At 34.3% G+C, this 27,162-nt stretch overlaps 1 protein-coding gene across 4 annotated transcripts in view; it reads left to right on the forward strand.

Moving 5' to 3' along the window:
* The window catches only part of GALNT13 (polypeptide N-acetylgalactosaminyltransferase 13), a gene marked incomplete at its 3' end in the record, with an annotated part of 559,595 nt that overhangs the window by 187,552 nt on the left and 344,881 nt on the right, over positions 1-27,162 (forward strand). For all 4 annotated transcript variants that reach the window (XM_082841320.1, XM_082841322.1, XM_082841323.1 and 1 more), the window contains one exon: positions 23,908-24,076. In XM_082841320.1, coding sequence (XP_082697446.1) covers positions 23,908-24,076 — 169 coding nt within the window. The remainder of the gene's footprint in view (positions 1-23,907; positions 24,077-27,162) is intronic.

The following is a 27,162-nucleotide window of genomic DNA, read 5'->3' on the forward strand; positions in this document are numbered from 1 at the left end:
ATGAGAAAAATTTAATTTCGTATGTACAAGAGCCCCATTAAACATATGATACTTAAAGAAGTGACCAAGGCAGACAACTTTTATATCCTTTAATCAAAGAAACAATAAATTTGTGAAGAATTTACAAGACATAGAAATTTGGGCTTGGTGTAATAAATTAGTGAGGAAGTAACAAGTTTTATTTATATGGCCTTCTTGCCCCTAAATTCCCTATCTCTGGTGATAAGGATGTCTCTGTTTTTCCTGGTACAGGAGGGTACCTTTTACATGGGAGATTTATTTCCTGCTTTCACGGGCATAAAGAAGGGTCAGAGGGTCCTTCTTGCACTGGCTGTTTCTCAAGCAACTTTAATTCAAATAATCCATATGCCAAAGTAGCAACTTTGGGGATACCATATTTTGCTCCCCTTCACAAACAAAGGATAACAACTTTTCATGAACATAATATGCAAAAGAATGTAAGTCAGACTATCTTTAGTCATCTTAAGCTTTTTAAAATGCTTTTGATTTGTTAGCAATGATCTCATTTTGGCTCAGTGGAATTAATGGATATATTGAGGTAGACTTGAAAGGATGTTTGAGAGTATATAATATATATTTTTTTCAGTTAGGGTTGTACGATATGATTATCAAATCAAATTGAATTGAGGCCTGTTAGTGTTGCTTTGGTCAGAGGTTGTTTATTTCATTGTTAACAAGGGATAAACTCTAGGACAAGGCAATGCTCAGACTTGAGTTGTTTAGCACTTATACTTCAGATAATAAGCTGAAGCTGTTTATACCACAGCACAGGAAGTACTATAAGAAATGAAAAATATATGGGTAGAAAGAAATACTCAAAATTGGGCTTTCCTGGTGGCGCAGTGGTTGAGAGTCCTCCTGCCGATGCAGGGGACACGGGTTCGTGCCCCGGTCCGGAAGGATCCCACATGCCATGGAGCGGCTGGGCCCGTGAGCCATGGCCACTGAGCCTGCGCGTCTGGAGCCTGTGCTCCACAACGGGAGAGGCCACAACAGTGAGCGGCCCGCGTACTGCAAAAAAAAAAAAAAAAAAAAAACCTCAAAATTTTGTGGAGACTAAAATCTGCTCTTCTCTAGCTGAATTTGTCTCTGACAAAATACTTGGAGTCAGTAAAATATACTAAAATAATATGCATTATTATTATAAAATATGGTGTCATGTTATTGCAAAAATGTTGCTCATAGATTTTGGTGACTGTAAGTAAATCTGCTGTAAACATTCACACACAGGTTTTCATGTGAACAAAAGTTCTCAAATCAGTGGCTAAATACCCATGAGTGTGATTGCTGCATTTTAAACATAGTGTTTAATTTTGTAAGAACCATCTTATAGTCACTTGGAAGCCAAACTGTCTTCCAAAGTGACTGTACCGATCTGACATGTGAGCTTGAGAAGAATGTGTATTTTCCTGGTATTACACTATTCTATAAATATCAGTTAGATCAAACTGACTCATAGAACTATTCAGATCGTCTGTATCCTTACTGATTTTCGGCCTACCAGATCTATCAATTACTAAAAGAGGAGTGTTGACATCCTTAATCATACAGTGGATTTCTCTGTTTCTCCATACAGTTCTATCAGATTTTGACTAATTTATTGTGGTGTTTCTTTGTTAGATGCATATATGTTGAGGATTATTATCTCTCTTCAGACATTTGACCACGTTATCATTATGTATCACCTTTTTACCCCTGATAATCTTCCTTGCACTGAAGTCCACTTTGTCTGAAATTAACATAGCTAATTCAGCTTTCTCTGACTTGTGGGTAGCCTAGACTGTCTTTCTTCATCCCTTTACTTTTAACCTAGTCTTTATATTTAAAGTGGTTTCTTGTAGACAGCAGAGATGCAGTTCCACTTTATTATTCCACTTTGACAATTTTCCTTTAGTTGGTGTATTTAGACCATTTACACTTTAATTGTTTATTTGTAGTGTTGGATTAATATCTTCCATGTTTGTAACTGTTTTCTATTTATTACAGTTGTGCCTTGCATCCTTTATTCTCTACTACTTCTGCCTTCTCTTAATATAATTGAGGTTTTATATGATTCTATTCTATTTTCTCTTACTGTATATATACTTTTAAAAATTTGCATTTCTCTAATAATTAGTGATGTTGAGCAGCTTTGCATGTGCTTCTTGGCCATCTGTATGTCTTCTTTGGAGAAATGTCTATTTAGGTCTTCTGCCCATTTTTGGATTGGGTTGTTTGTTTCTTTAATATTGATCTACATGAGCTGTTTATATATTTTGGAGATTAATCTTTTGTCCGTTGATTCGTTTGCAAATATTTTCTATTCTGAGGGTTGTCTTTTCATCTTGTTTATGGTTTCCTTTGCTGTGCAAAGCTTTGAAGTTTCATTAGGTCCCATTTGTTTATTTTTTTAAATTTATTTATGTTTTTACATCTTTATTGGAGTATAATTGCTTTACAATGGTGTGTTAGTTTCTGCTTTATAACAAAGTGAATCAGTTATACATATGCATATGTTCCCATATCTCTTCCCTCTTGCATCTCCCTCCCTCCCACCCTCCCTATCCCACCCCTCCAGGTGGTCACAGAGCACCGAGCTGATCTCCCTGTGCTATGTGGCTGCTTCCCACTAGCTATCTACGTTATGTTTTGTAGTGCATATATGTCCATGCCTCTCTCTCACTTTGTCACAGCTTACCCTTCCACCTCCCCATATCCTCAAGTCCATTCTCTAGTAGGTCTGTGTCTTTATTCCTGTCTTACCCCTAGGTTCTTTATGACATTTTTTTTCTTAAATTCCATATATATGTGTTAACATACGGTATTTGTCTTTCTCTTTCTGACTTACTTCACTCTGTATGACAGACTCTAGGTCTATCCACCTCATTACAAATAGCTCAATTTCATCTCTTTTTATGGCTGAGTAATATTCCATTGTATATATGTGCCACGATTACTCTAGGAGGTGGATCAAAAAAGATCTTGCTGTGATTTATGTCAAAGAGTGTTCTTCCTATGTTTTCCTCTAAGAGTTTTATAGTGTCCGGTCTTACATTTAGATCTCGAATCCATTTTGAGTTTATTTTTGTGTATGGTGTTCGGGGGTGTTCTAATTTCATTCTTTTACATGTAGCTGTCCAGTTTTCCTAGCACCACTATTGAAGAGACTGTCTTTTCTCCATTGTATATCTTTGCCTCCTTTGTCATAGATTAGTTGACCATAGATGTGTGGGTTTATCTCTGGGCTTTCTATCTTGTTCCATTGATCTATGTTTCTGTTTTTGTGCCAGTACCATATTGTCCTGATTACTGTAGCTTTGTAGTATAGTCTGAAGTCAGGGAGTCTGATTCCTCCAGCTCCATTTTTTTCGCTCAAGACTGCTTTGGCTATTCAGGGTCTTTTGTGTCTCCATACAAATTTTAAGATGATTTGTTCTAGCTCTGTAAAAAATGCCATTGGTAATTTGATAGGGATTGCATTGAATCTGTAGATTGCTTTGGGTAGTGTAGTCATTTTCACAATATTGGTTCTTCCAATCCAAGGACATGGTATATCTCTCCATCTGTTTGTATCATCTTTGATTTCTTTCATCAGTGTCTTATAGTTTTCTGCATACAGGTCTTTTGTCTACGTAGGTAGGTTTTTTCCTAGGTATTTTATTATTTTAGTTGCGATGGTAAATGGGAGTGTTCCCTTAATTTCTCTTTCAGATTTTTCATCATTACTGTATAGGAATGCAAGAGATTTCTGTGCATTAATTTTGTATCCTGCAACTTTACCAAATTCATTGATTAGCTCTAGTAGTTTTCTGGTGGCATTTTTAGAATTCTCTATGTATAGTATCATGTCATCTGCAAACAGTGACAGTTTTACTTCTTCTTTTCCAATACAATATATATTTTAAACTAATCTAATTATATCTTCAAATGATGCCATACCATTTCACATATAGTACAGGTAATTTTTTTTCCTTTTTAATTATGCATTTTAATAGAAAGTTAAAACCTAACTACAGTAGCTGGTCTTACTATACTCTAAGACATTTATAGTACAGGTAACTTTTAACAGAGTATTACCAATACCTCCATCCTATGCCTCGTGACATTTGTTTCATTCACTGCTCTTATCTGTATGCTGTCATCAACCAGTATCATATTACTATTATTACTTTAGACAGTTATTGGTCATTTTAAACAATCTTGGAAAGGTGATTCAAAAGAGATAGGACAGTCTTTCCAACAAGTGGTGCTAAAACAGTTGGCTATCCACATGCAGATATAAAACAACAACAGAAAACTGAACCTTAAACTAAACACTTATCTATTAAAAATTCATTTTCAGTGGAGTATAGAGCTATATGTAATAGGCATAACTATAAGAATTGTAGGAGAAAATCCAGTGACTTAGGGCAGTTAAAAATTTCTCAGGACACAAATGAGCAAACACTAAAGGAAAAAGACATTGATGAATTGGAGTTGATAAAAATTTAAAATTCTGTTTTTCAAAAGATACCATTAAGGAAAAAAAAATCACAAAGTGGCAGACAACATTTGCAAAACACATATCTTATAATGTACTTTATCCAGAATGCATAAAGAACTCCTATAAGTTTATAATGAGATGACAGACTACCCAAGTAAAACAAATGGGCAAAAAATTTGACCAGACGCTTCACCAGAGAAGATCATTTGACAGCACATATGCACATAAACTGATGCTGAACATCATAGCATTAGGGAAATTCAAGTTAAATTCAAAATAAGAACACACATGTACTAGAGTGGCTAAAGCCAAAAGGCTAAAAATACCAAGTTCTGGCTAGAATGCAGAGCAACTAGAAATCTTATTAATTGCTGGTAAAGATGGAAAAAGATACACTTTGGAAAAGTTTGATACCTTCTTGTAAATTTAACCATGTACTTACCATATGCTCCGCCAATCCAATTCCTTAATATTTAACCGGGAGGATATGTCCACACAAATACCCATGTGCAAATGTTTATAACTGCTTTATCTTTAACATCCAACAATTGGAAATGATCAAGTGTCCATTAACTGGTGAATGAATTAAACAAATTTTGATACATACTTACTGAGAAGTTCTACTTAATAATAAAAAATAAATTAATGCACAGAGGAACATGGCTAAATATCAAAAACATCATGCTAAGTAAAAGGAGGCAGACATACAAAAAGACACAGAAAACTGAATAATGTGCAATTCTATTTATATGAAGTTCTGAAATAGTAAAAATTGTAACAGTACAGTAAAACTCTACTGTAACAGTACAGTAAAACAGTAAAAACTGTAACAAGACAGTTACAGTGGCTATTGGGCTGGAAGTGTGAGAAGTGGGTTGTCTGCAACTGAGCACAATGAAACTAATTGAAGTCTGGAAGTAGTCTATATTTTGGTTTGGGTGGTGATTATATCTATATACATTTGTCAAAACTAATCTTAATAAGGATGAATTTTATTGTATGTAAATTATATTAATATATCTGATTACAAAGACTTTAATGGGATAGATAGAATAAACATCAAACAACCCAACTCTTGGCCAGATTATCATAAATTCTCACAGTAAAGGCCTATTTACTTCAGTATTCATTACCCTCTACAAGTTTGCCTTTCAACAAAAATTTGTAAGGCATGCCAGAAGGCAAGATAAAATATATTGAGAAGCAACAAAGTCATCATCAGAACAAGACTCAGATATGGTTCAGATGTAAGTATCAGATATGAAATTTAAAATGATTATGATAATACGTTACACACTCTAATGGAAAAGGTAGACAACATGCAGCATCACTTGGATAATGTCAGCAGATATATGGAAACTATAACAAAAATTTAAAAGGAAATATTAGAAATTAAAAACACCATAACAGAAATATGGGATGCATTCAGTGTGCTCCTGGTAGACTTAACACAAGTAAGGAAAGAAAGAACAAACTTGAAGATAGGGCAGTAAAAGTTACTCAGCCTGAAACGCAAAGAGAAAAAAGATTGGAAACATTTTTTAAAAATCCAAGACTGTAAGAACAAGTAAAAAGTGTAACATTTGTGTAATTGGAATAACAGAAGGAGAAGAAAAGGAAAACGAGCAGATAAGGTATTTGAAGAAATAATTGTTTCCTTGAACCACAGATCCCACAGGCTCAGAGAACCCTAATAGGATAAATAACAAAAACACACACCTAGGCATCTCATATTAAAATTGCAGAAAACCAAAGACAAATAGAAAATGTGAAGGGGAAAGCCTTACAAAGGGATAAGAATTATAACAAACTGCTTATCAGAAACCACGCAAACAAGAAGAGAATGGAGTGAAATTATTAGAGCGTTGGGGAAAAAAAAAAAAACTACCAGTGTAGATTTCTATATCTAATGAAATTATCCTTCAGTAATGAAAGTGAAGCAAACATTTTCTTAAACAAAAACTGAGGAAATTGATTGCTTTCAGACCTGTACTGTAAGAAATTTTGAAAGAAGTTCTTTTTTTTTTTTTTTTTTTTTTTCAGTACGCAGGCCTCTCACTGCTGTGGCCTCTCCTGCTGTGGAGCACAGGCTCCGGACGTGCAGGCTCAGCGGCCATGGCTCACGGGCCTAGCCACTCCATGGCATGTGGGATCTTCCCGGACCGGGGCACAAACCCATGTCCCCTGCATTGGCAGGTGGACTCTCAACCGCTGCACCACCAGGGAAAACCAGAAATTCTTTTAAAGAAACAAAATAACATAGCAGAAAGTTAGATCTACATAAAGGAAATGTGTCAGAAAAAAAAACAAATGAATATCAGTATTATTGATAGTGTTCTACACGCAGAAGAACTATTTTTACAAACAAGGACCACGAGAGGTAGAGGTGATATCTATTGAAATATCTGAGATCCAAAAAAATTGGAAATGGGACCATGTGTGACTGACACACAGAAGCATAAGTCAGCTTTTATGATGTCCATCTAGAGAAAGAAATTTTTGTCATGTGGACATAAAATGTATTTCTATAGTGTCCTCTCCAGAACTGTGTAGGGGAGTTGAAGCTAATTGTTTCCTTATTGATGCCCCTACAATGCCTCAATCTAAACTCACCTCCAAAGGTTTGCCAGATGGAGCTCAAGACAACAAATATGACACTCATACTATTTGTCTAAATATTTACAATTTATAAATCAATATCAAACTATCAAATAAAATATATTTTACCCTTAGAATAAAAGCTACAATGAGATGTAGCTGCATACTCATTTTTAGGCCCAAATCAGAAATGATAACAGCATCTAGTAGTGGTGAGGATGTGGAACAACTGGAACTCTCACACATTGCTGGCAGGAATGTGATTTGGAGAAAGATTTGCAATTTCTTATAAATTTAAAAATACTCTTACCATACAGTCCAACAATTTTATTCCTAAGTGTTTACTCAAGAGAGATGACTACTGATACAGTCAGTAGTCATCTCTACAGACGCATCTTAACAATATGCTGAGGGAAAGAGATCAGACACAAAAGGCTACATACTGTATCATTTTATTTATACAGATGCTATAAAAAACAAATCTAAACTCTAGTGACAAGACATAGGAGCAAGTTTGAGCATCTGTGTGGGCCTGACTGGAAGGGCACATGGGGACTTTGGGAATAATGGATATTCTGTGTTTTGGTTGGGGGGGTGGTTAAATAGGTATATACGTTTGTCATAATTCATTGAACTGTACACCAAATGAGTGTATTTTATTGTGTTTAAATAATATTTAAATAAAGTTAGTTTTGAAAAATACACCTTAACTATGAGGGCCAAGAATTAACCTTAAAACTACTGGCGTTTCTGAGTTTTCTTTTTTTTTAAAAATTTTTCATCTGAAGATGGATATAACTAGAATCTACTTCATTATCTCAGGAGATATTTAATCATCCAAGAGAGGGCAATCTCATTTATACGGAAGTTAGGGAAACTATATTTGTATCTAATAAGTATATAGATGTTATAAAAAAGAAAGAGATATCCAGCATTCACAGGTTTCTAGCCAGGAGAAATATGCTCACAGGCTCGGAACAATGGATTTAGAATAAGAACCAGGTACATTTGTCATTAGGTATTAAATTGATTAACTCATTCTGACTCACTAAGGTTTGCTCCTTTATGTTTTATTATATGTCTGTGTCAAATTAACAATATGCAAATTAAGCTACTATCTAAAGGGACTTTATGTTTCCTGCAGAAATAATTACACAGTTATTAGAATCATTTTGCAAGGATGAAATATTTGGTTGTATAGACTGCCTATGCTTTGTCACAAGGCAGAAAAGTCATGGCATTAGGGAGTAGTAAAATATATACACTATTCTCTTAATACAATTTATCTCTCATTTGTAGGGAAAATTTAATTATTTTTAACAGATGTGAATTCTCTGAGTTAACATGAAGAATATCAGTTCAGTATTAAAGAGGGACATTTTAAATCAGTGAAGTTAAACTGATTACTTTCCTTTAAAAAGTTAAACTGATTACAAAAAGGAAAAATACTGTGCTCTGAAAATTATTCAGTAGAATTTGATGCCTTTAGATTGATTTTAAATATACAGCATAGTTTCAGCTAAATCAGAGATCCTGAATTGAGTTTTGGATTTCTTTGCTATCAAACAGATAATTAAAGTAACCACATTAAAAGGAATGCTATAAAAACCTTTCTGGAGAGATTTTGGGCAGATATGGGGTGTGTGTGTGTGTGTGTGTGTGTGTGTTTACTGGTAAATAGCACAAACTCTGAGGTCAAGCTGCCTGGGTTTGATCAGGACTTCACTTATTAACTGGGCAAGCTTGACATTATTTAAGTTTTCTCTATTTCTGTGTTTACTCTTCCATAAAATTAGGACTGTGATAACTAGTGCACATTCCATAAACTTGTTATGCAGATTGAGTTAATGTATATAACATGCTAAGAGCAGTGCCTAGCACATGAACACAGCTTAAGTTTTGCATGTTTTGTTCTTGTTTATATTGGACAGTAACACAACTTTCCAACGAAAATTTTCTAGTGGTACTGGTAAGAAAGATATCATAGAAGAAAATGAAAACTGTTGGTGGGTGAAGCAGAACTGTGGATGTATAAGATGTAAGAAACACTAGGGTAGAAATTTTTTCTGTGTTGTTTACTGATATATGCCCAGCATCCCAAATAGACCTGGCATAGTGAAGTCAATAAATGCTTGTTGAATTGAATTGAATTGAATGTGAGGAGATGGTTTCATCATATCTTATAAGAGTTAAGTGTTCGGTTATATCTCAACAATTATAACTAAACATGAAATATACATAAAAACAGAACTTGAAACTGTTTAATGAAATACTACCCCACACATGGGGCTTCCCTGGTGGTGCAGTGGTTAAGAATCCACCTGCCAATGCAGGGGACTTGTGTATGAGCCCTGGTCTGGGTAGATCCCACATGCCACGGAGCAACTAAGCCCATGTGCCACAACTACTGAGCCTGCACTCTATAGAGCCCGCGAGCCACAACTACTGAAGCCCACCCACCTAGAGCCCGTGCTCCACAACAAGAGAAGCCACTGCAATGAGAAGCCCGCGTGCCGCAACAAAGAGTAGCCCCCGCTTGCCGCAACTAAAGAAAGCCCGCGCGCAGCAACGAAGACCCAGTGCAACCAAAAGTAAATAAATGAAATAAATAAATTTATTTTAAAAAATACTACCCCACACTTGAAAAAGGAAATCTGCATGAACTGGATAATTTGTAGGCAGGAAGAAAGGCTACAAAATGTCTTGATAAGTTGTTGGGATCTGACAGGACAAAGAGAAGGTGACAATAATTCACATTAGATGAGAAAAATGGGAAGAAGAGGAAAAACTCTAAGAAGAAAAAATTTTATTAATATATGAATTTCTGAGTTGTACTCTGTGGGGAAATATATCCTGAACCTTGCACAGTTAAACTTGACAAAGTTTGGTTCTGTCTTCCCTGCTTCCTTTCTTCTAATCTGCATAGTTTAAAATGAAGATTACCTAAATAATTACAGTTAAATAATGATAACTTCTGCCTTGCACCTCCTCTTAAGCTTGCTTTAAATTTATGGGAACATCTTTTAGCAAGAGCAGAATGGTTTCACATAATGATTCCATATTCTTTCTTACAAGGGAGATATCGTACCATCTTTACCATCTCAAGCTGGGGATCCCTAAGTAGTTTTCAGTGAGTGAACATATTATGTCAGTTAATGCAAGGTAATAGCAACTTGCTACTATCACGTGATTCTGCTTAGATGTGATACTCAGTATGTAAAGGAACTTTACTGCATTAGTCTACCTGCTTTATTTTCCCATCAATCTATTTTTCCTGAGACACTTTTTATTGTTAAGATCATAGAGATAAATTTGCAAAACATTTGCAAGCTAAATTCTGTTTTGTGTGTCAGCTGAGGTAAACTGGCTCTAAACAATTCTCTGTTGAAAACACTTGTGCATTCAGACAAAATACCTAAATTTCCAATCTTGAGATACTGTGAGTTTATAATTTTATAAGATATGTAGGTGTCTGGGTTTTGATGAATGCAAGTCAGTATGGCAAAACGTGTTGCATATAACCTATGCAGATTAAGTCTTTTCATTCAATTGGTCTCCTGTTTGAGACTGTATGAATTAGCAGAGTACATAGGAAAAAAGAAGCCAGAATGAAGAAACAGAGCTGGAAGGAAACAATATCAAAAGGATAGTGAATTTTTTTTTTTTTTTGCTGTGCCACAGTGGACAAGGAACTAAAATATGGTCAATAAGCAATCTTAAAGTCCACTTATTAAAAAACTCATAACTGCACTTCAAAAAAAGGAAGCAAAACCACCTCATTTTGAAATCACTGGAGTATTTTTACCTCTTTGAAATATAAAATAAGAAAGGTAATAATTCAAATCAGTTTATTCATGCAGAGGAATAAATATAAAATAACTGAAAATAAAACAATATAATGATACATATGAAATTAGCTGCCCCTTCCCAGTAGCATGAATAAAGAGCTATTAACCACAAATTGCAATGGAATTTACCTATCGGATAACATTAACTACTAATGCAAACAAATTTTAAAGTTGTTTCCTAAAGTGACTGCTATTACTTATTCCTACAGAAAACTGGATGTATTATAAACATTGGAAGACAGCTGTGCCAGAGTAAACTGCTTTTCCTTCAGGTTAAAATAATTTCATGGGAAAAATTACTCAAAAGATTCATAGTTACCTTGAAACTCAAGTCCTAGGGCAGAATTTCCATAAATAAATTTTAACCTCAATAGGTTTTAAGTAGTAGAGGATTAAACTAGCAATGTGTATGTAATGAAAATTAAACACTTCTATAGGTAGTTATGAAAAGGTGACAATTAAATTATTAAATATGAAAGAAAAAAGTAGTATCGGTAAAGATATTTTAAAACATTACCATCCCCCCAAATCTGTGTGTGTATGTATGTATGTGGGTATACATATATATTTTTGCACAAATATAAACATATGTATGTATATGCATACATGTATATGATGTACATATTATGTACAGTCAGGTAAAATGTTAAGGATTTTAAGAGTGAACTATATAGAGAAAGAAGAAGGAAGGGGTCATTGTTTCTCCTCAGGCTCAGAGCACCGTCTGTTGTTTTTTATTGGGTCACTAATTTAATCTGTAGCTTGTCTAGGTGAGTAAGCACCCACAATTTGCCCTTGACCTTATGAAGTAACCAAAATTTCCTTTAATAAAAATGGTTTAGATAATAAAAGCCAGGGCATATTTGACAGTATTTCATATAGATCTGATGAGTTTTAAGAAAGAGTGTGTTCACTTAAATATGTACCTTACTGGTGGTTGAGCATTGTGTTGATTTTTATAACAGCATTTAAATTTTAAAATTATCGTACTAAACTGGTCAAACCATAAACTTTGTCATGTAAGTGGGGAATCCACTGCAGCTCCCACTTTCCTTTTTAAACTCTTACAAGCAGGAAACAGATGGCACTTTCAAGCAAGTAGCCAAGGAGAGTATAATAACAAGGCTGTTTACAAAAGCATCAACAGAGTTTAGAGAATGCAACAAAAAATGGTTGTACACTGGCACTAGTAATCAGGGGTTAAGTCATTACCACTCCTGGACTTTAAGTGGGAGGGAAGGAAGCAATTATATGAACTCGTAAAAAATACCTCTATGGAGAGGGCTACCTGAGAGACTATGGCCTATAGTTTGAGGACATAGCCAGTTTGTGGCTACTACACAAGAAAGACCCAAGGGAGTAAATGTCTTAATTTTATTTTGTCTTACTGTCCAACTTCTTACTGGTTAGTCTCATTGGCCAAATCCAATCTGAAGCCAGAGAAGAAAGTCTATAAAATTCAGCCTCGGGCTTCCCTGGTGGCACATTGGTTAAGAATCTGCCTGCCAATGCAGGGGACACGGGTTCGATCCCTGGCCCAGGAAGATCCCTCATGCCGCGGAGCAACTAAGCCCGTGCACCACAACTACTGAGCCTGTGCTCAAGAGCCCGTACTCTGCAATGAGAGAAGCCACAACAATGAGAAGCCCGTGCACCACAACATAGAGTAGCCCCCGCTCACCACGACTAGAGAAAGCCCATGCGCAGCAATGAAGAACCAACACAGCCGAAATAAAAGCAAATAAATAAATAAATTTATTTAAAAAAAAAAAGGCAGCCTCCTGGGCATAGTTTGAGAAAGGTCGAGTGGAATGTGGATCTGGAGGAACAAATGGAAAATTCTGCATTCCATTCCTCTTTTCTTTTTTTTCAGCATATCTCTTTTCCAGATAAAAAATATGTGTCCCTAGTATAAGGGATATGTGAATCGTATCAACTACCATATTCTTATGAATTTATATCAGTTTTATCATATTCCCAAACAAAATCTAAAATGTTAGTAAACCTCAGTGCTCTTTGTATAAGGTAATCTAGAAACAAAAAGTAAGGAAAAAAATTCTTAATATAAAATATAGCTGCTATAGTCTTATGACATGTAGCTGCTCATGAGGTCTTAGATGATAATTATACATTCTTATAGCTGCAGTTACTCTACGTGTATCCTAAGCTGTGTCAGTAACTAGTCTGTATGGTATGATCAGACTAGTTACTGGTGGTATGATCCTGTGTTATAAGCCTGATTGGTCTACCTTTATTGTGTTGCCTCATTATTCTATTACCTAGCCTATCACATAAATAAGACACTCCAGAGAAACCTCTAGGTTCAGAAATAGTTCTCCTTGTCCCCGTTATGTGGTGGCAGTCTAATTTCCTACTGGTAAATAATATCAATCACCTCAACCACTATTGTTGTCCCTTTCTCTGTGGAGAAGGTTAGACAGCTTAAGGAGTTCATAATGGCCAGAGGGCAGACTCAATTTCCAATTTTACAGATCCTTGATTGTGTTCTCTAGTGGAAGCATTTTTTTCCCATGGAAACTAGTACCCTTCTCCCCATAAAGGCTAGGTTGTAGAGATAGAAATTTTCCTTCAGTGACTTTGCTGAAAGAGGCCACTCTCACATCCTCCCTTGGTTCCTGGACCTGTGCATTCTGTCTTAGGAGATATGACATTATGCATTGGATAGTGCTTTAAGGTACATAGCATCCTGTGGGATGGCATCCCCAATCCACAAGATTTTTCTCCCCAAAGCTTCTATAGTAGTCTAGCAGATTATTCCATTCTATCAAGTCAATTGCTTCTAGATGTTGAGGGCTTGAGATTTTTTTTTTTTTTTTTTGGTGAGCTCGGGGGTCATTTTCTTTTCCCCCCCATAAATTATTTCCCCTGGTCTGTGGTAAGATTGTGTCAAAACCCAAGTAAAATAAAGATTTTGTAAGTCTACAAATGGTGGTGCTGACAGAATTGTGGCCAGAGGAGACAGATCCCAGATACCTGTTTCTCCCTTTAAGAAGACTTTTTTTTTCTTTCGCAATGATGAAAGGGGTCCAATAGACTTGACCTCATACAAATTGGTCAAGAATGGTGCCATATGATTGGCTGTGTGTTGTCTTTTACTATTGGCAAGTCGGGTGGCCATAACCATGTCAACTGTGGTGAGAAGTTCATGTTGTCAAATCAGTGCATAGTGTGCATTTGTGCCATCCTGGCCTATTAGTACTTCCCCCATTGAGCAAGCACTGGATTAATTGAAAAAAAAAAAAAAAAAAAAGAATGACAGCTATAGGAAGGATAATTTTGTCCGTGTGATTATTGAGAGGCTCCTCTGCCATGGAAGCCCTCTCTGGGAGATTACATGGGACCTGAATCTCCATCTTTTGTGCCCATTTCAAGAGGACCACTCATATACTCCTCCATCAGACCTCTTTGCCATTGATTTTCCAGTCTTGGTGTTTTAAGTCCCCTATCAGTTGTCCAACCTGTTAGCCACTGCTCATGGATGAGTGTAGATCCCTAACTCAAGCCATCTCTCCTTTCACACAGTATTCAGCCAAATTTCCTCTCTGACTTCCTGCATGATGGGAGGATTTCCTTTCACCCACTGACTTTCAGGACCACCCCTGAGTAGGGCTGTAAAGTAGCAGCTTTTAACAAGGACTAGTAAATTCTTAGTTAATCCAGCCTTGCACTGTTTCTTCCTTCATTAACTGGTCATAGGGCACTCCCCATGAAATAAATTATAGTTGTGAGTGAGAGAACCAACCGTCAGCAACCCCACAGAGAAGGAACCAGGGAAATAAATACCTCAACCTCTTTCATCTCCTATCCCCTAATATCTGTCAGTGCCTTCCCAACCAGAAGTCAAAGGACAAGGGAACCTGGATGATGTGAAATAGAGGTCAGCAACCCTTGATACAGCAGGCTGGAGATGGTGCAGAGGGAGACCTAGTGGACCAAATAAAGACATTCAGCACAACTGCCGCCAGAAAAGCACAATCCAGCAGTAAATTTAATTTTATGGCTTAAAATACTTTAGGGTATTTGAGATGAACCATTTTTCTGCTCACAGTATTATAATTTTTAATTGCAGACCTTTGTGAAGGATTTTTTTTTTTTACTTCTGACATGTGGAATCATAAGAACCTCCTGAGTAATATTTGCTTCACATTTTCTGTGACTAATAGTAGCTAATTTCAAGCTTTATTGGACATCTTATGCAGTTGCATAAGTAAAATGTTACATTCAGAAATTATTTAAAAAATATGTATCTACTACCTCAATTAGATGTACAGTCAATGAATGCAGTGCTTTTTTTTTTTTGGCTAAAGTGGGTATATTTTTGCGAACTTGATGAATCATATGTGTGATGATATATCAAATGCTGAGAGTTTATTATTGTGTATTTTAGGAATAATTTGTAGTGTTGGGTTATGTAAGGGGCTTCTTTAAAATGGCCATTGTTCCACTATGCTGTCTCCTTACAAAGGGCTTCCCAATGCATCTTGAAGCCAAAATTCGAGTTTTGTTTCCAAAAAAAAAATTTTTGCGGGGGGGCAGTGTAGGCAGAAGTTGGGGGATGGGGAGATTTCCTATTTAAAGCTGAGACTAAGGTTATTACTAGAGCCATTGCAAGCTGAGGACCTTTTCAATACTTTTAATGAGGAATCTCATTCTTAATGCAGAAGGAAATAATTTCATGTTTCAGCATTATTATATTACCTTAGTGAACATTTTAAAAGTTGGGTCCATTGTTTCTAGGAAATATTTATGACTGTAACAGGTGCCAAACAACCTCTTAATGTACAGAAGAATAGCAGTGGCTTTAATAGACATGTAGATGGTTTTGTAAGGACGATTGTGAAAGGAGAGTGAAAAAAATTTATACTAATATAGAAATTTGCTTTTTCATAAAAGAGGAACCAAGAACTTTGCTATCTGTCCTTACTTAAATAGTTTTCCTCATCTGTAAATTATAGTGAAGCTCCTGTGAGAACTTTCCTGCTAAAACAAACCATAATTCTTTATGATACTCTTCTACCTGCTTGTCATCTTAGGTACATTAAGTAGCTTTCCTTCTTTCAGGAACTCCACTCAACACTGATCCCTTCTTTTTCATTCCCCCAACATCCACTAACTTCACCTTCTGTATCTATCACTGTAAAAGCCATGTTATATCCATCATGACTGAAACCAGAGTTTTGGTTAATATGCAGCTGAAATCCCCTTATTAAGTACAGTTGAACTGATTTAAACAATACAGATGATGCTAAAGAAAGAATGTAAAAGTTCTTCTAATCTAAGAAACCACTGCAAGTCTCCGTTGGTGACATACGTTTATACATCATATAACTTTTTTTTATAGAAATGGGCTTATTTTTTAGTATTGTTTCATGACCTCTTTTTTCACTTAAGTATAATATGAACATCTACATAATTAAATATTTTTCTATAGCATAATTTTAATTTATGTTTTTTGTATGTGGATATAACACAATTTATATTGTATTTAAAATGTGGTATATATAGTATTTAGTATAATACATATGTAGTATATAGTATCTATATGGAGAGGGGGAAAATATACATTTATTTTTTTTCTTGCATGTAAAAACACATAATATTACTTTAATTATCTATGCCAGTAAAATTTGGGGCATATCCATATTTCCTTACAATATATTTTTATAAAAGATTTCTGAGTCATAATTTATAAGCTATGTTTCATTTTCTTTTATAGAATATTACAGGAATGTGTGATATGGGCATCTACTGTAGTACATATATGCATTGGCATATAACTTCCATTTATATAACACTGTGAAGTTATTTAAATATTTTACAAAAGAAGAAATTATGGACAAGAAAGAAAAGTCCATTATTGTAAGGCTAATAGCTGCCAGTATTTAAGCAGCCATATTTTGTATTGAGTTATTATTGAGAACCATTTGTAACAGTTCCACAGACTACTATTTTTATTAAAAATTACCATTGGGGTCTGAAATAGATTAATTGCATACTTCACTTTATTTAAATGGTTTCTTTAACTGTCTGCTTAGGGTCTGATTTGTGATCTAATTAAAACCTCTTAAGACCATAGTCTTCACACATTTTAACTGTGTGCCACTATCTGTAGAAATTTTTCAACTTGTGTTAATGTATCTAAATTTATTTATTATGCATACATATATTATTCTCAACCTAAATATTAAATACTAGTGAGGACTAATTTTTAATATAAAAAATAGGTATGAAGCAGAGATTTTACTTTTTTTTAAATACCACATGGATCATTTTATACATCTTTGAGGTGGGAAAAACCTCTACTTTAATTGCTCTGTTCCTCAGTCTCTCGATAGAACTAGATTGTCTCAAAGTTTCCTTCTACTTTTTTGAACTTATTCACTGATTGAATGAATGGTGTCAGGCACTGAGCTGAGTCAAAGTTGAGGCAGAATACGTTGGTGAGTCTTCATAGACGAAAGGGGAAAGAATAAAGTGCTCTAATAAAAATAACACTATCAGGTATAACAGATAGGTCTGCAGTCCCAATGGTTTAGCAAAATAAAGTGTTTTTGCTCTCATATAAATTATGCAGTGGGCATACCTGATCAGCTGGTGGCTGTCCTCCAAGTGGTGATTCAGGCATCTATGTTACCGCCTCCTTGTGATGGCTTTGCCGTTTTCAACACGTGGCTTCCAAAGTTGCTAGAGCCAAGGAAAGAGCATGGAGAATTGCACATGGGAAATTGTTATTGGCCAGGCCCATAGCATTTCTATCCTCAGTTACAAAACCACACTTAAATGTCGGGGAGGCTGAGGAATGTTGTATATCTGTGTATCTAGGAGGAAGTAAAATGGGACAGTTCACTAGTTAGACTCTCTGCCATTACATGTAAACAGATAATGGTAATGGAGTATTATAAAAGACGTAATGGAATAAAGTAAAAGAGCTATAAAAACAGAGAAGAGAGAGTGTTTACCTTATCTGAAAGTTGAAATTGGTGAACAGGGATTATTTCAGTCATCAGACATAGGAGGAAATTCCTAGCCAGAGGAATATCAGAAGGAAAGTCAAAAAAGATGAGATAAACAATAATTATATTATAGCATGGTTAATCTGTAATTTCCTCATTAAATTTCTACCATATTTTCAAAACAAATTCTTAAACAAATTTTTAAAGATGTAGACTAAGGAAGAAAATTAATTGAATCATCGTTTATAATAGAGATTACAGAAACAACATAAATGTTCAAAGACGAAGAATTAGTTAAATAAATCATGGTAGGACCATGTTATGCTATATTTTGCAGCCATTATAAGGTAGGTATGGATTCACATATTTATTTGGGTAGATTTTAACAATTGCTTTTTAAACGATAAAAACAAGTATGTATCATAATGATAAATGAAGTGATAAAATTCAGCATGCATGAACGATCATATTTTAAATATATAAGTATGTTTCTGAATAAATTAAAGTTGACCATTCAAGCAGAAGTTTAACTGATTTTTCACTTTTTTTTCATCGTGGCTACCTACCTATCTCTTTCTCTCTGTCTCCCTTCCTTCCTCCCCCTTTCTCTCTTTATTCTTTCTTTTAAATGAGCATGTATTATTTTTATATATAATAAAAAGAATATATTTTTGATTTAAAAAATAAGTAAAAGACAGTTTTGGAAATTAGTGTTCCCTTGGTCCTGTGAATGATCTCTCACTTAGCTGGTGGAAAATGCTGCCTTATTAATAAGGGGTACCACCCTACTGGGAAATAGTAGCTAATATCTGCTGGACTTGATCCCATTGGAGCTTGCTATTTGCAATATTCTTGCTGCATAAAAATCTAGTTACTGAAATGTAATGGGCAGAAACCAGAGCACCATATATGTCCATGTTAAAATTTTTAAAAAAGTATTATTGACAGATGTATCAGATTTATAAAAATGCATAGTTTTTTTCAAAAGTGTAGCAAGTGAATTGCCATTTATTCCCACATTAAATAGAATGAATTTTGTTTGATATATATATATATATATATATATTAAGCTCTGTATTATAATATTGATATTTGAAGTCTATCATTGTTTCTAATAGAAATGGGCCAAAGTAAAGACATACGGAGTTCCTTTACTTTAACAAGAATTATTCTTTATAAACTCAGGGTCTGTAGATTTGCAAAAGAGCATGGCCCACGGAACACTGAGTGGAAGGCAAAATGGTTTGGATGGTGGGATGGTGATCCAGCGGCTAGTGTGATTTCCTCATCTTCTGACTCCACTGCAGACTTGTTTATGATTGACAAGGCAAACAGCATTGTCTTAGGGAAACTGATTATTAGCAATGAAGTATGAATATTCAAAGATTAGAGAGATTAAAAGTCAAGGTTTTAAATTTATTTCAATTGACGATTTGGAAGAGATGAAAATTGGAGAAGAGCTGCAGTATCATTGAAAGGAAAGATTTTAAAGGCAAATATACAGAAATTAACAGCTGAGTAGATCTGAGGATAGAAATATAATTTGAGGTAATTTTTTGGAAAGTATGGCAGATGGGATAATATTTAGATTTTGGTCCAGTGTCATGCTTTTACCAATATGCATCGTATATTACTATGTTCTTTAACATAATAAAATCTTTACTTTAAAATGACCTAAATTTTATTTTACTCTAGTTTGTTTTTAAATATAAACTGTCTTATCTCTCTTTTTTCAAATAGACAGTGCTTATTGTTAATGGGATATTTCTGCAACTGAAAAAGTGTTCATAATGTACATAAGCCATAATGCAATTAATATGTAGTGTTCGTTTTGGTAGACTGATCAGTTGGTTTATTTATATTTTCGTGGCCATCATTTTATCAATGGGAATTCTATGATAAAAATAAATCTCATTTAATCTATACGGTATGCACTATGTTAAAGAAAATGAAAGATATATGTTATATGTATGTACATATATATAATGATTCTGCTTTTATATTTCAACAAGTTTTATAATGTCATATTGAGTCAAATTATCTATCATTTTTAATTATTTAACCATATAATTAGGAAGAAAATACCTTCCAGCATAGTATATTAATTTATTTTTACAGTCCAAACCAGATTTGGAATTGGGACATTTCCATCCATATTTAAATCAATAGTCAAGGTATAATGTAGATTTAGTTGCCTTCTCCAATATAGTTGCCTATTAAGAGTGGAAAAGTAACACGAAAACTTCAATGACTTTTCTTTCTGTTTTTTTACTTTGGCTGTGGAGGAGCATGGTATCTCGTAGGTGTGTGGGTGGATTTTCTTTTTCTTTAAACTATGTAGAGGAGAGAAATAAACAGGTGAGAAAAAAAATAAAAGTTGCTATTTAAAGGTACTGGAGATCAGAGATAAACTACATACTAAACTGCACAATCTTTTCTATTTCCTATTTATATTATTTGAATAATAATAAAAAAAAAACCCTGCTTCTTCTAGCAATATGTATTCTGCCAGGTAAGAGCCAGGAAAAGAAAAAGGCTGGTTCCACGTTATAATCACTTAGCATTTTTTCCTTGAGCAAGGTGAAAAATACCAATAGGTCTGCTCATGCATAAGAAAAAACATTTTGTAAAATGTCAAATATGCATTCATTAGAGACTATTATAGAAAAGTATATTTAACTTTGGGGAGGAGACACTTAACCTGATACACATTAAGTTGTCATCTATTCTTCACTAAGAAGCTGAGAATAATTAAGGAGAATGATTATATGTGCTTGCAAACTAGTTCTAAGTATATGGATACTGTTTATGACAATTTTATTTTTGTTGATAAGACTACAAAATGAGATACTTACTCTACCATACCACTGACAAAACTATAATTTTCAAAATGCTAAGCAAAGGAAATGGTCACAGCTTTGAATATATTACAAAAAACAAGTACTTCAATGTGCTATAACTTGATCTTCATTGTCTACAATGATGGAGTTGAGCTCCATGGTTTTTCTACGTAGCGTAAAAGTCATTCCTATCTATTTCAGTCTTGGTAGCATTGCATTGATGCTAGTGCCTTTCTCTGCAATGTAAGGTGTTTTTGTTACAATTTATAGAGGACATTTTAAAGAACTGTGAATGGTGAATGAATTGCTTTCTTAATTTCTAAAAATTCTAATTTTTTTTAACCTCAAATTCTTTAAGCTCTCTTTAATGTATCAAAAATCAAAAATTCTTTTTCCCAGAAAAAAATTAATCCTATATTTTCTGACATTAAGGTTACAGACCAGAATATGTAAAATATCTATCATCTACCTATCTATCTATCTATCTCTACCAATCTAGATTGAAAATCTATTTCCTTCTAGATAGATATAGATACAGACACATATATAAAATATCTATGGTCAGTGGGTAGTATTATATAGCTTGATTATGTCCTTTACTTCAGAATTAGAAGGACTCCTATGGAAACTATAAAAATTCTTTTTAACAGTTTCTATGGAATCAAAACTTAAAGAAATCCTAGAAATGAAAAGTACTTTAAGCCCTAAGTCCAGCATCTCACCAGCAGCACAAATTCACCCAAAGCCAATGCCAACAACTCCATCTGATTTCAGGGACAATAGGCTTACTAACTCCTGAGGGAACATATTACTGTTAGATTTCTGATTCATAATTGAACAAAACATGCTTTTTCATAAAATTCCTGCCATCATTTCTATTTTTGCTTCTTAAAGTGAATGAGAGTCTTCATAAGCTTTAAGATAACTGTTTTTAATAGTTTGAGGTTGAATACATATATCTTTTTCATTTAAAAATTTCCCGGTTCTTACCATTTTTCTACATATAAGAGGATTTACAGGCTAATTACCTTCATGATACCCGTATCTGAAGTTCCCCAGAGATTTCTAAATCTCTTTTATAGTTTGACTCCTGCCATTCCAAACTCAGAATAACCTTTCACAGAAAATAATCTACTGGAAGACCCATTGTATATTAGTACTGGTAATATCAGTTTTGATGTTTTATAATTATGGTCAAATCAGAGGAAAGTCTCCTTATTGTGTTCTACCCTAGTTTTGACCATATTCTTATATTAGAATTTATATTCTATGAAATGCTGTAATTTATGGATTATTTTCACATGCTTTTTATCCTTTAATTTTGTATTGAAGTATAGTTGACTTACAAAATTGTGTTAGTTTCAGGTATCCAGCATAGTGATTCAACTTTTTTTTTTGCAGATTATATTCCATTTTAGGTTATTACAAGATATTGGGTATATTCCCTGTGCTCTACAGTAAATCCTGTTGCTTATCTATTTTATGCATAGTAGTTTGTATCTGTTAATCTCATACCCCTAATTTGTCTCTCTCCCCCTCCCTTTCCCCTTTGGTAACCCTAAATTTGTAGGGTGAGTAGTAAACATAGTAAACATAGTAAGTTTACTATGCCTATGAGTCTGTTTCTATTTAGTATGTACACTCATTTGTATTATTTTTTAGATAGTAAACATAGTAAGTTTACTATGTCTATGAGTCTGTTTCTGTTTAGTATGTACACTCATTTGTATTATTTTTTAGATCCCACATATAAGTAATATCATATAGTATTCATCTTTTTCTGTCGGTCCTATTTCACTAAGCATAATATTCTCTAGGTCTATCCAGATTGCTGCAAATGGCAATATGTCATTCTTTTTTATGGCTGAGTAATATTCTATACATATACATATATATATATGTGTGTGTGTATATATATATGCTTGCCACATCTTCTTAATCCAGTCATCTGTTGATGGGCACTTGGGTTGCTTCCATATCTTGGCTCTTATACATAGTGCTGCAATGAACATTGAGGTACAGCGCATGTATCTTTTCAAATTATTGTTTTAGTTTTTTCTGGATATATACCCAGGAGTGGAATTGCTGGATCATATGGTATTTCTAGTTTTAGCTTTTTAATATTCTTTAAATTTTAAATACATTTTAAAGTAATCAGGGTCCATATATTTGCCCTTTAAAGTATATGGAAATTAAACTCAGTAGGATTAATGTGTTAGGTGCTATAATACAGCAAAACATTGGAAGAGTCAAGACCAGAACTACGTTTCTTTCGTGGTAACCTAATTTAATATCATTATGAAAAGTAAGTTAAGGGTACATTAGGGTTGACTGGAACTTTGTCTTATTACTATATATTAGCATACATCCAGACATATGCATGCATGCATGTGCCTACACACACACACACATTGAACCATGTATTTTATAGCTAGAAGGGACATTTGTGTGGTGATAACTTGGAGGAAATGGCAAGAACATTAGCTTGTGTAGAATCCTGAATGCTCTTAATAAAAACAATCAAGCCCAGAATATTGCTCTGAAATTCCAGTTATGGAACACATAGCCTCCAAATCCAACTTGACATTTAAAATTATATGTCACTGCTATGAAAGTTCTTTTCACTTATTTGAAAATGATTTGACAAAGAAATCAAATTCTGATGGGGATAAAGCGTTGCCAACCTTGCTTGCTTTTATAAAGATATAATGGCAGTAGATATTTGAAATACCAAAATATTTAAGTGGATGTAAAAGTAAATTAATCTTGGTAAGTTTTTAAAATTTCTCTTTTATCATTTTGTACAACTTAGTCTGCCCAGAGCCCAACTTCATCCCTCTCTAATAAGTGTATTAAAAAACATGAAAGAGAAGTTTTAAGTTTTGGTGTTTTGTGTTGCTTAATTATTGTCTTAATGATTAGTCAGATCATATGATATGTGATAGACTTGAAGGACAACATGCAGCATTGAGTTAATGAATTAAAATAAGTTGTTTCTTTAGTGTAGTGCATGGTTTGTAAGTGGCAATAGAGATTTGATGATTTTATGATTAAGCCAGTTTATAAGTGATACCCTTTAGAATTTAATCCAACACATGAGTTTATATTTTCAGTTCATTATCTGTATGTTTGTATGTATGTGTGTACCTGTGTGTGTCTTACAGCTGTTATTTCAAGAAACCAAGAAGGGCCAGGAGAAATGGGAAAGGCTGTGCTGATTCCTAAAGATGACCAGGAGAAAATGAAAGAACTGTTTAAAATCAATCAGTTTAACCTTATGGCCAGCGATTTGATTGCCCTGAACAGAAGTTTGCCGGATGTAAGATTAGAAGGGTGAGTTTACATTTGTTTTATAATCTTATATGTTAGCAATCCCCAAATTTCAGAATATCTCAGAACTTCAATTAACTCAGATTATTTGAAATCTAGAACTATATGGTTCTGAATACCTTTGCCATAGCAGGAATTAACTGTGCTATGATGAGAGATATGAACTGTCTTTCTCTGGCAGAGCAAAATATGTTACTTGCAAAGACATTGCAGAATACACCAACCTAACAGGTTTTTTCCTTCATGAGATGTCTTTTTGTTTTGCTTTGCTTTATCTTGCTAAAAATAGAGCAAACATGATCTTTGATAAATTATTTTCTGGCCTGTATAAAAAGCCCTTATACTTTGCTTTGAAAAACTATACACTTTGCTATTCCAGCATAAAAATAGCCAACTGCCTGTGTGATTCTTTGACCCTTTAAAATTATTTATTGTGGGCTCTTTAGCAATTTATGATGCTATTTATCGATATAATTAGAAAGCTCAGTTATCACCCATGGAGGAAATACTCACTTGGAAATAATAATACTGCATGAAAAATTATGTTGAAGAATTTAACACTTATGTGATTAACTGTAAGCCATGCTCTAGATAGTTGAACATATTTTAAATGGAGGTAATAAAAATCAGAATATTTAGTGGCAGTATAGTCATCCTTGTATATAGTCCTTATAAAGAAAACTCTTGGCACTTAGAAAAGATATGTCCTCAGTTTTTAGAAAATCTCCAAGTTTACAAATATCCTCCAGAACACACTTCTATTTAAAACGAACTTGTTCTTTTAGACATGTAATGGCCTATACATAGTTGATGCCTACAAAGTTTGCTACATAGAATGGGTTATATTACATTAGTGCGATGGTGACATTAACGTATTTACTAAACATGATTTTTTTTCCTTTCTGAATTACTTCAAATAAGATCAAAATAAATTGATCCAAGCCTTGTTGAGATGCTGGCCTGGGTTGTCAGAAGGTTCATTTGATAGCAGAGTAACTGGTTTTGTATACCCCTGTATGCTTTTGAAATGTCTCTCTCAACAAAACCACAAGTAACTACATATTATGGATATTTTTGGTTCCTAGCAAATAGCTTAAGCATCAAATTTAACATTTTTGCATTCCAGAGGCCTAAATAATTTTACAGGTAGTTCTGTCCTTATTTGTATGTGTGTGTTTGTATATGCGTAGATACATTTGCATTTTTAAAGATATACAGTGAGCATATTCTTCTAAGTAATTTTGAGCATTTGGTATGCTGAGTTCATAATGTTATAATGTTGCATTTATTACCTTGTTTTATATACTATGTTGTGATAAAATGGGAAAATGTCATACTTATGTGTTCAGGAAAACCATGTACACACCATTTCAAATTTTTTTAAATCTTCATTTTCAACTATCAGAACATATAACATTAAATTTTATATCAGATCTGGTATAAAATTAAGGTAAGAACTATTTTAATACAGAGCTGTCACAAAAGTAAAAAAGAAGCAACATCATTATTGAGCTTCCATTTAAAATATTTGTGGCCAGTGGTATTACTTGTTTTAAGAATTACTGAGTGTATTAAGTACTTGAAGATTTAAGTCTTAAACTATGGAACAATTCAACATTTAAAAAATGTAGGATTCAGGGCTTCCCTGGTGGCGCAGTGCTTGAGAGTCCGCCTGTCGATGCAGGGGACACGGGTTCGTGCCCCGGTCCGGGAAGATCCCACGTGCCGCGGAGCGGCTGGGCCCGTGAGCCATGGCCGCTGAGCCTGCGCATCCGGAGCCTGTGCTCCGCAACGGGAGAGGCCACAACAGTGAGAGGGCCGCGTACCACAAAAGAAAAAAAAGTTAAAAAATGTAGGATTCAAATCTCAGTATAAAAACGATAAAAAAATGCCGTACCTACTGTAGATATTATTGCTTGAATTTTGAGATTTTGCAAATAATAGTAGTGAAATAAATCATTTCCTGTTTTATTTTTGTGACATCACAGTGTATGCAATTAGAAAAACAAAGAAAGAAAGAAAGAAATACCATCTACAATTTCTAGACAAATCATAAAGTGTGTGTGAAGTTCACTGAGGACATTTGCAAGTCATCTTGAATGACTCAATTGTGTGACTGCCTGGGAACAACTAATGTTGAGAAACACACCATGAATCAGATATCCAAACTTATTTAAAAGATGTAAAAAGCTGTTAATACTCATTTGATGTAGAAAACTATATTTTTTCCAATTTTGGTATTACAGTTCAGTTTTTGGATAGTTACATCTCATGAGATGACACATAAAGCTAGCCTCAGTGATGACTGAAATATCAAGATATAAAAAGATGGGATTTATAAATAATTAGTTTAAAAAGATCTTATTTTAGTGAAAACTTGAGTTGATATTTATTTAGAAAGGGTCTGAACTGCCCATACTGTGAATTTATTAAAATATCTCAGCATATTTTATGACCGCATTCAGAAAATTGTCCAAATAGTTTAATGTTGTGTTTGGCTTTAATATCAATCTACAAATATTGGAAGATGTGTTCAGAGTGTTTACCTGAAACAAATAGACGGCTAGATATTTCTCCAGCAAAAATGGGTTTATTTAGGATCAGCAGAGAATTGCATTTCAGGGTCCGTGACCATGGCAAGGCACATGCAAGTCCCCACACAGCAAGGGAAGGAGAACTCTTTTATAGAGTGAAAAAGGAAGTTGGGATGGCTGTAGTAAACAAAGAGTCCATGGCATTTCAATGGCTGAGTTCTTGCCAGGAAAAAAGTCTTTCTTTGTCCAGTTGGGCTCTGCTATTCTTGCAGGGTATGAGACTCCCCTTTCTGATGCCCAAGCTCTATTTTTACTTGAGGTTTCTGTTTATTAATTTTTTTACATATCCCTCTTTTGATCATGATCTTTCTCTAAAAGCATCACTGATCAAGAGTCAGGTTTTCAGGTTTCAGTGGCTTTTTGTTCCTCAGTGTCAGGAAGGATCTTTCCTGGGTGGTGTCTCATGTCAGAAGGAAAGTGCTCAGATTGGAAACCTATTAAAGTCATATTCAGCTAACAAGGAGGGTTAGGAGGGAGAACTCTCAGGCATTATTA

The sequence above is a fragment of the Leucopleurus acutus genome (assembly GCF_964270905.1).
Source record: "Leucopleurus acutus genome assembly, chromosome: 6".
In the NCBI taxonomy this organism is placed as follows: Eukaryota; Metazoa; Chordata; class Mammalia; order Artiodactyla; family Delphinidae; genus Leucopleurus; species Leucopleurus acutus.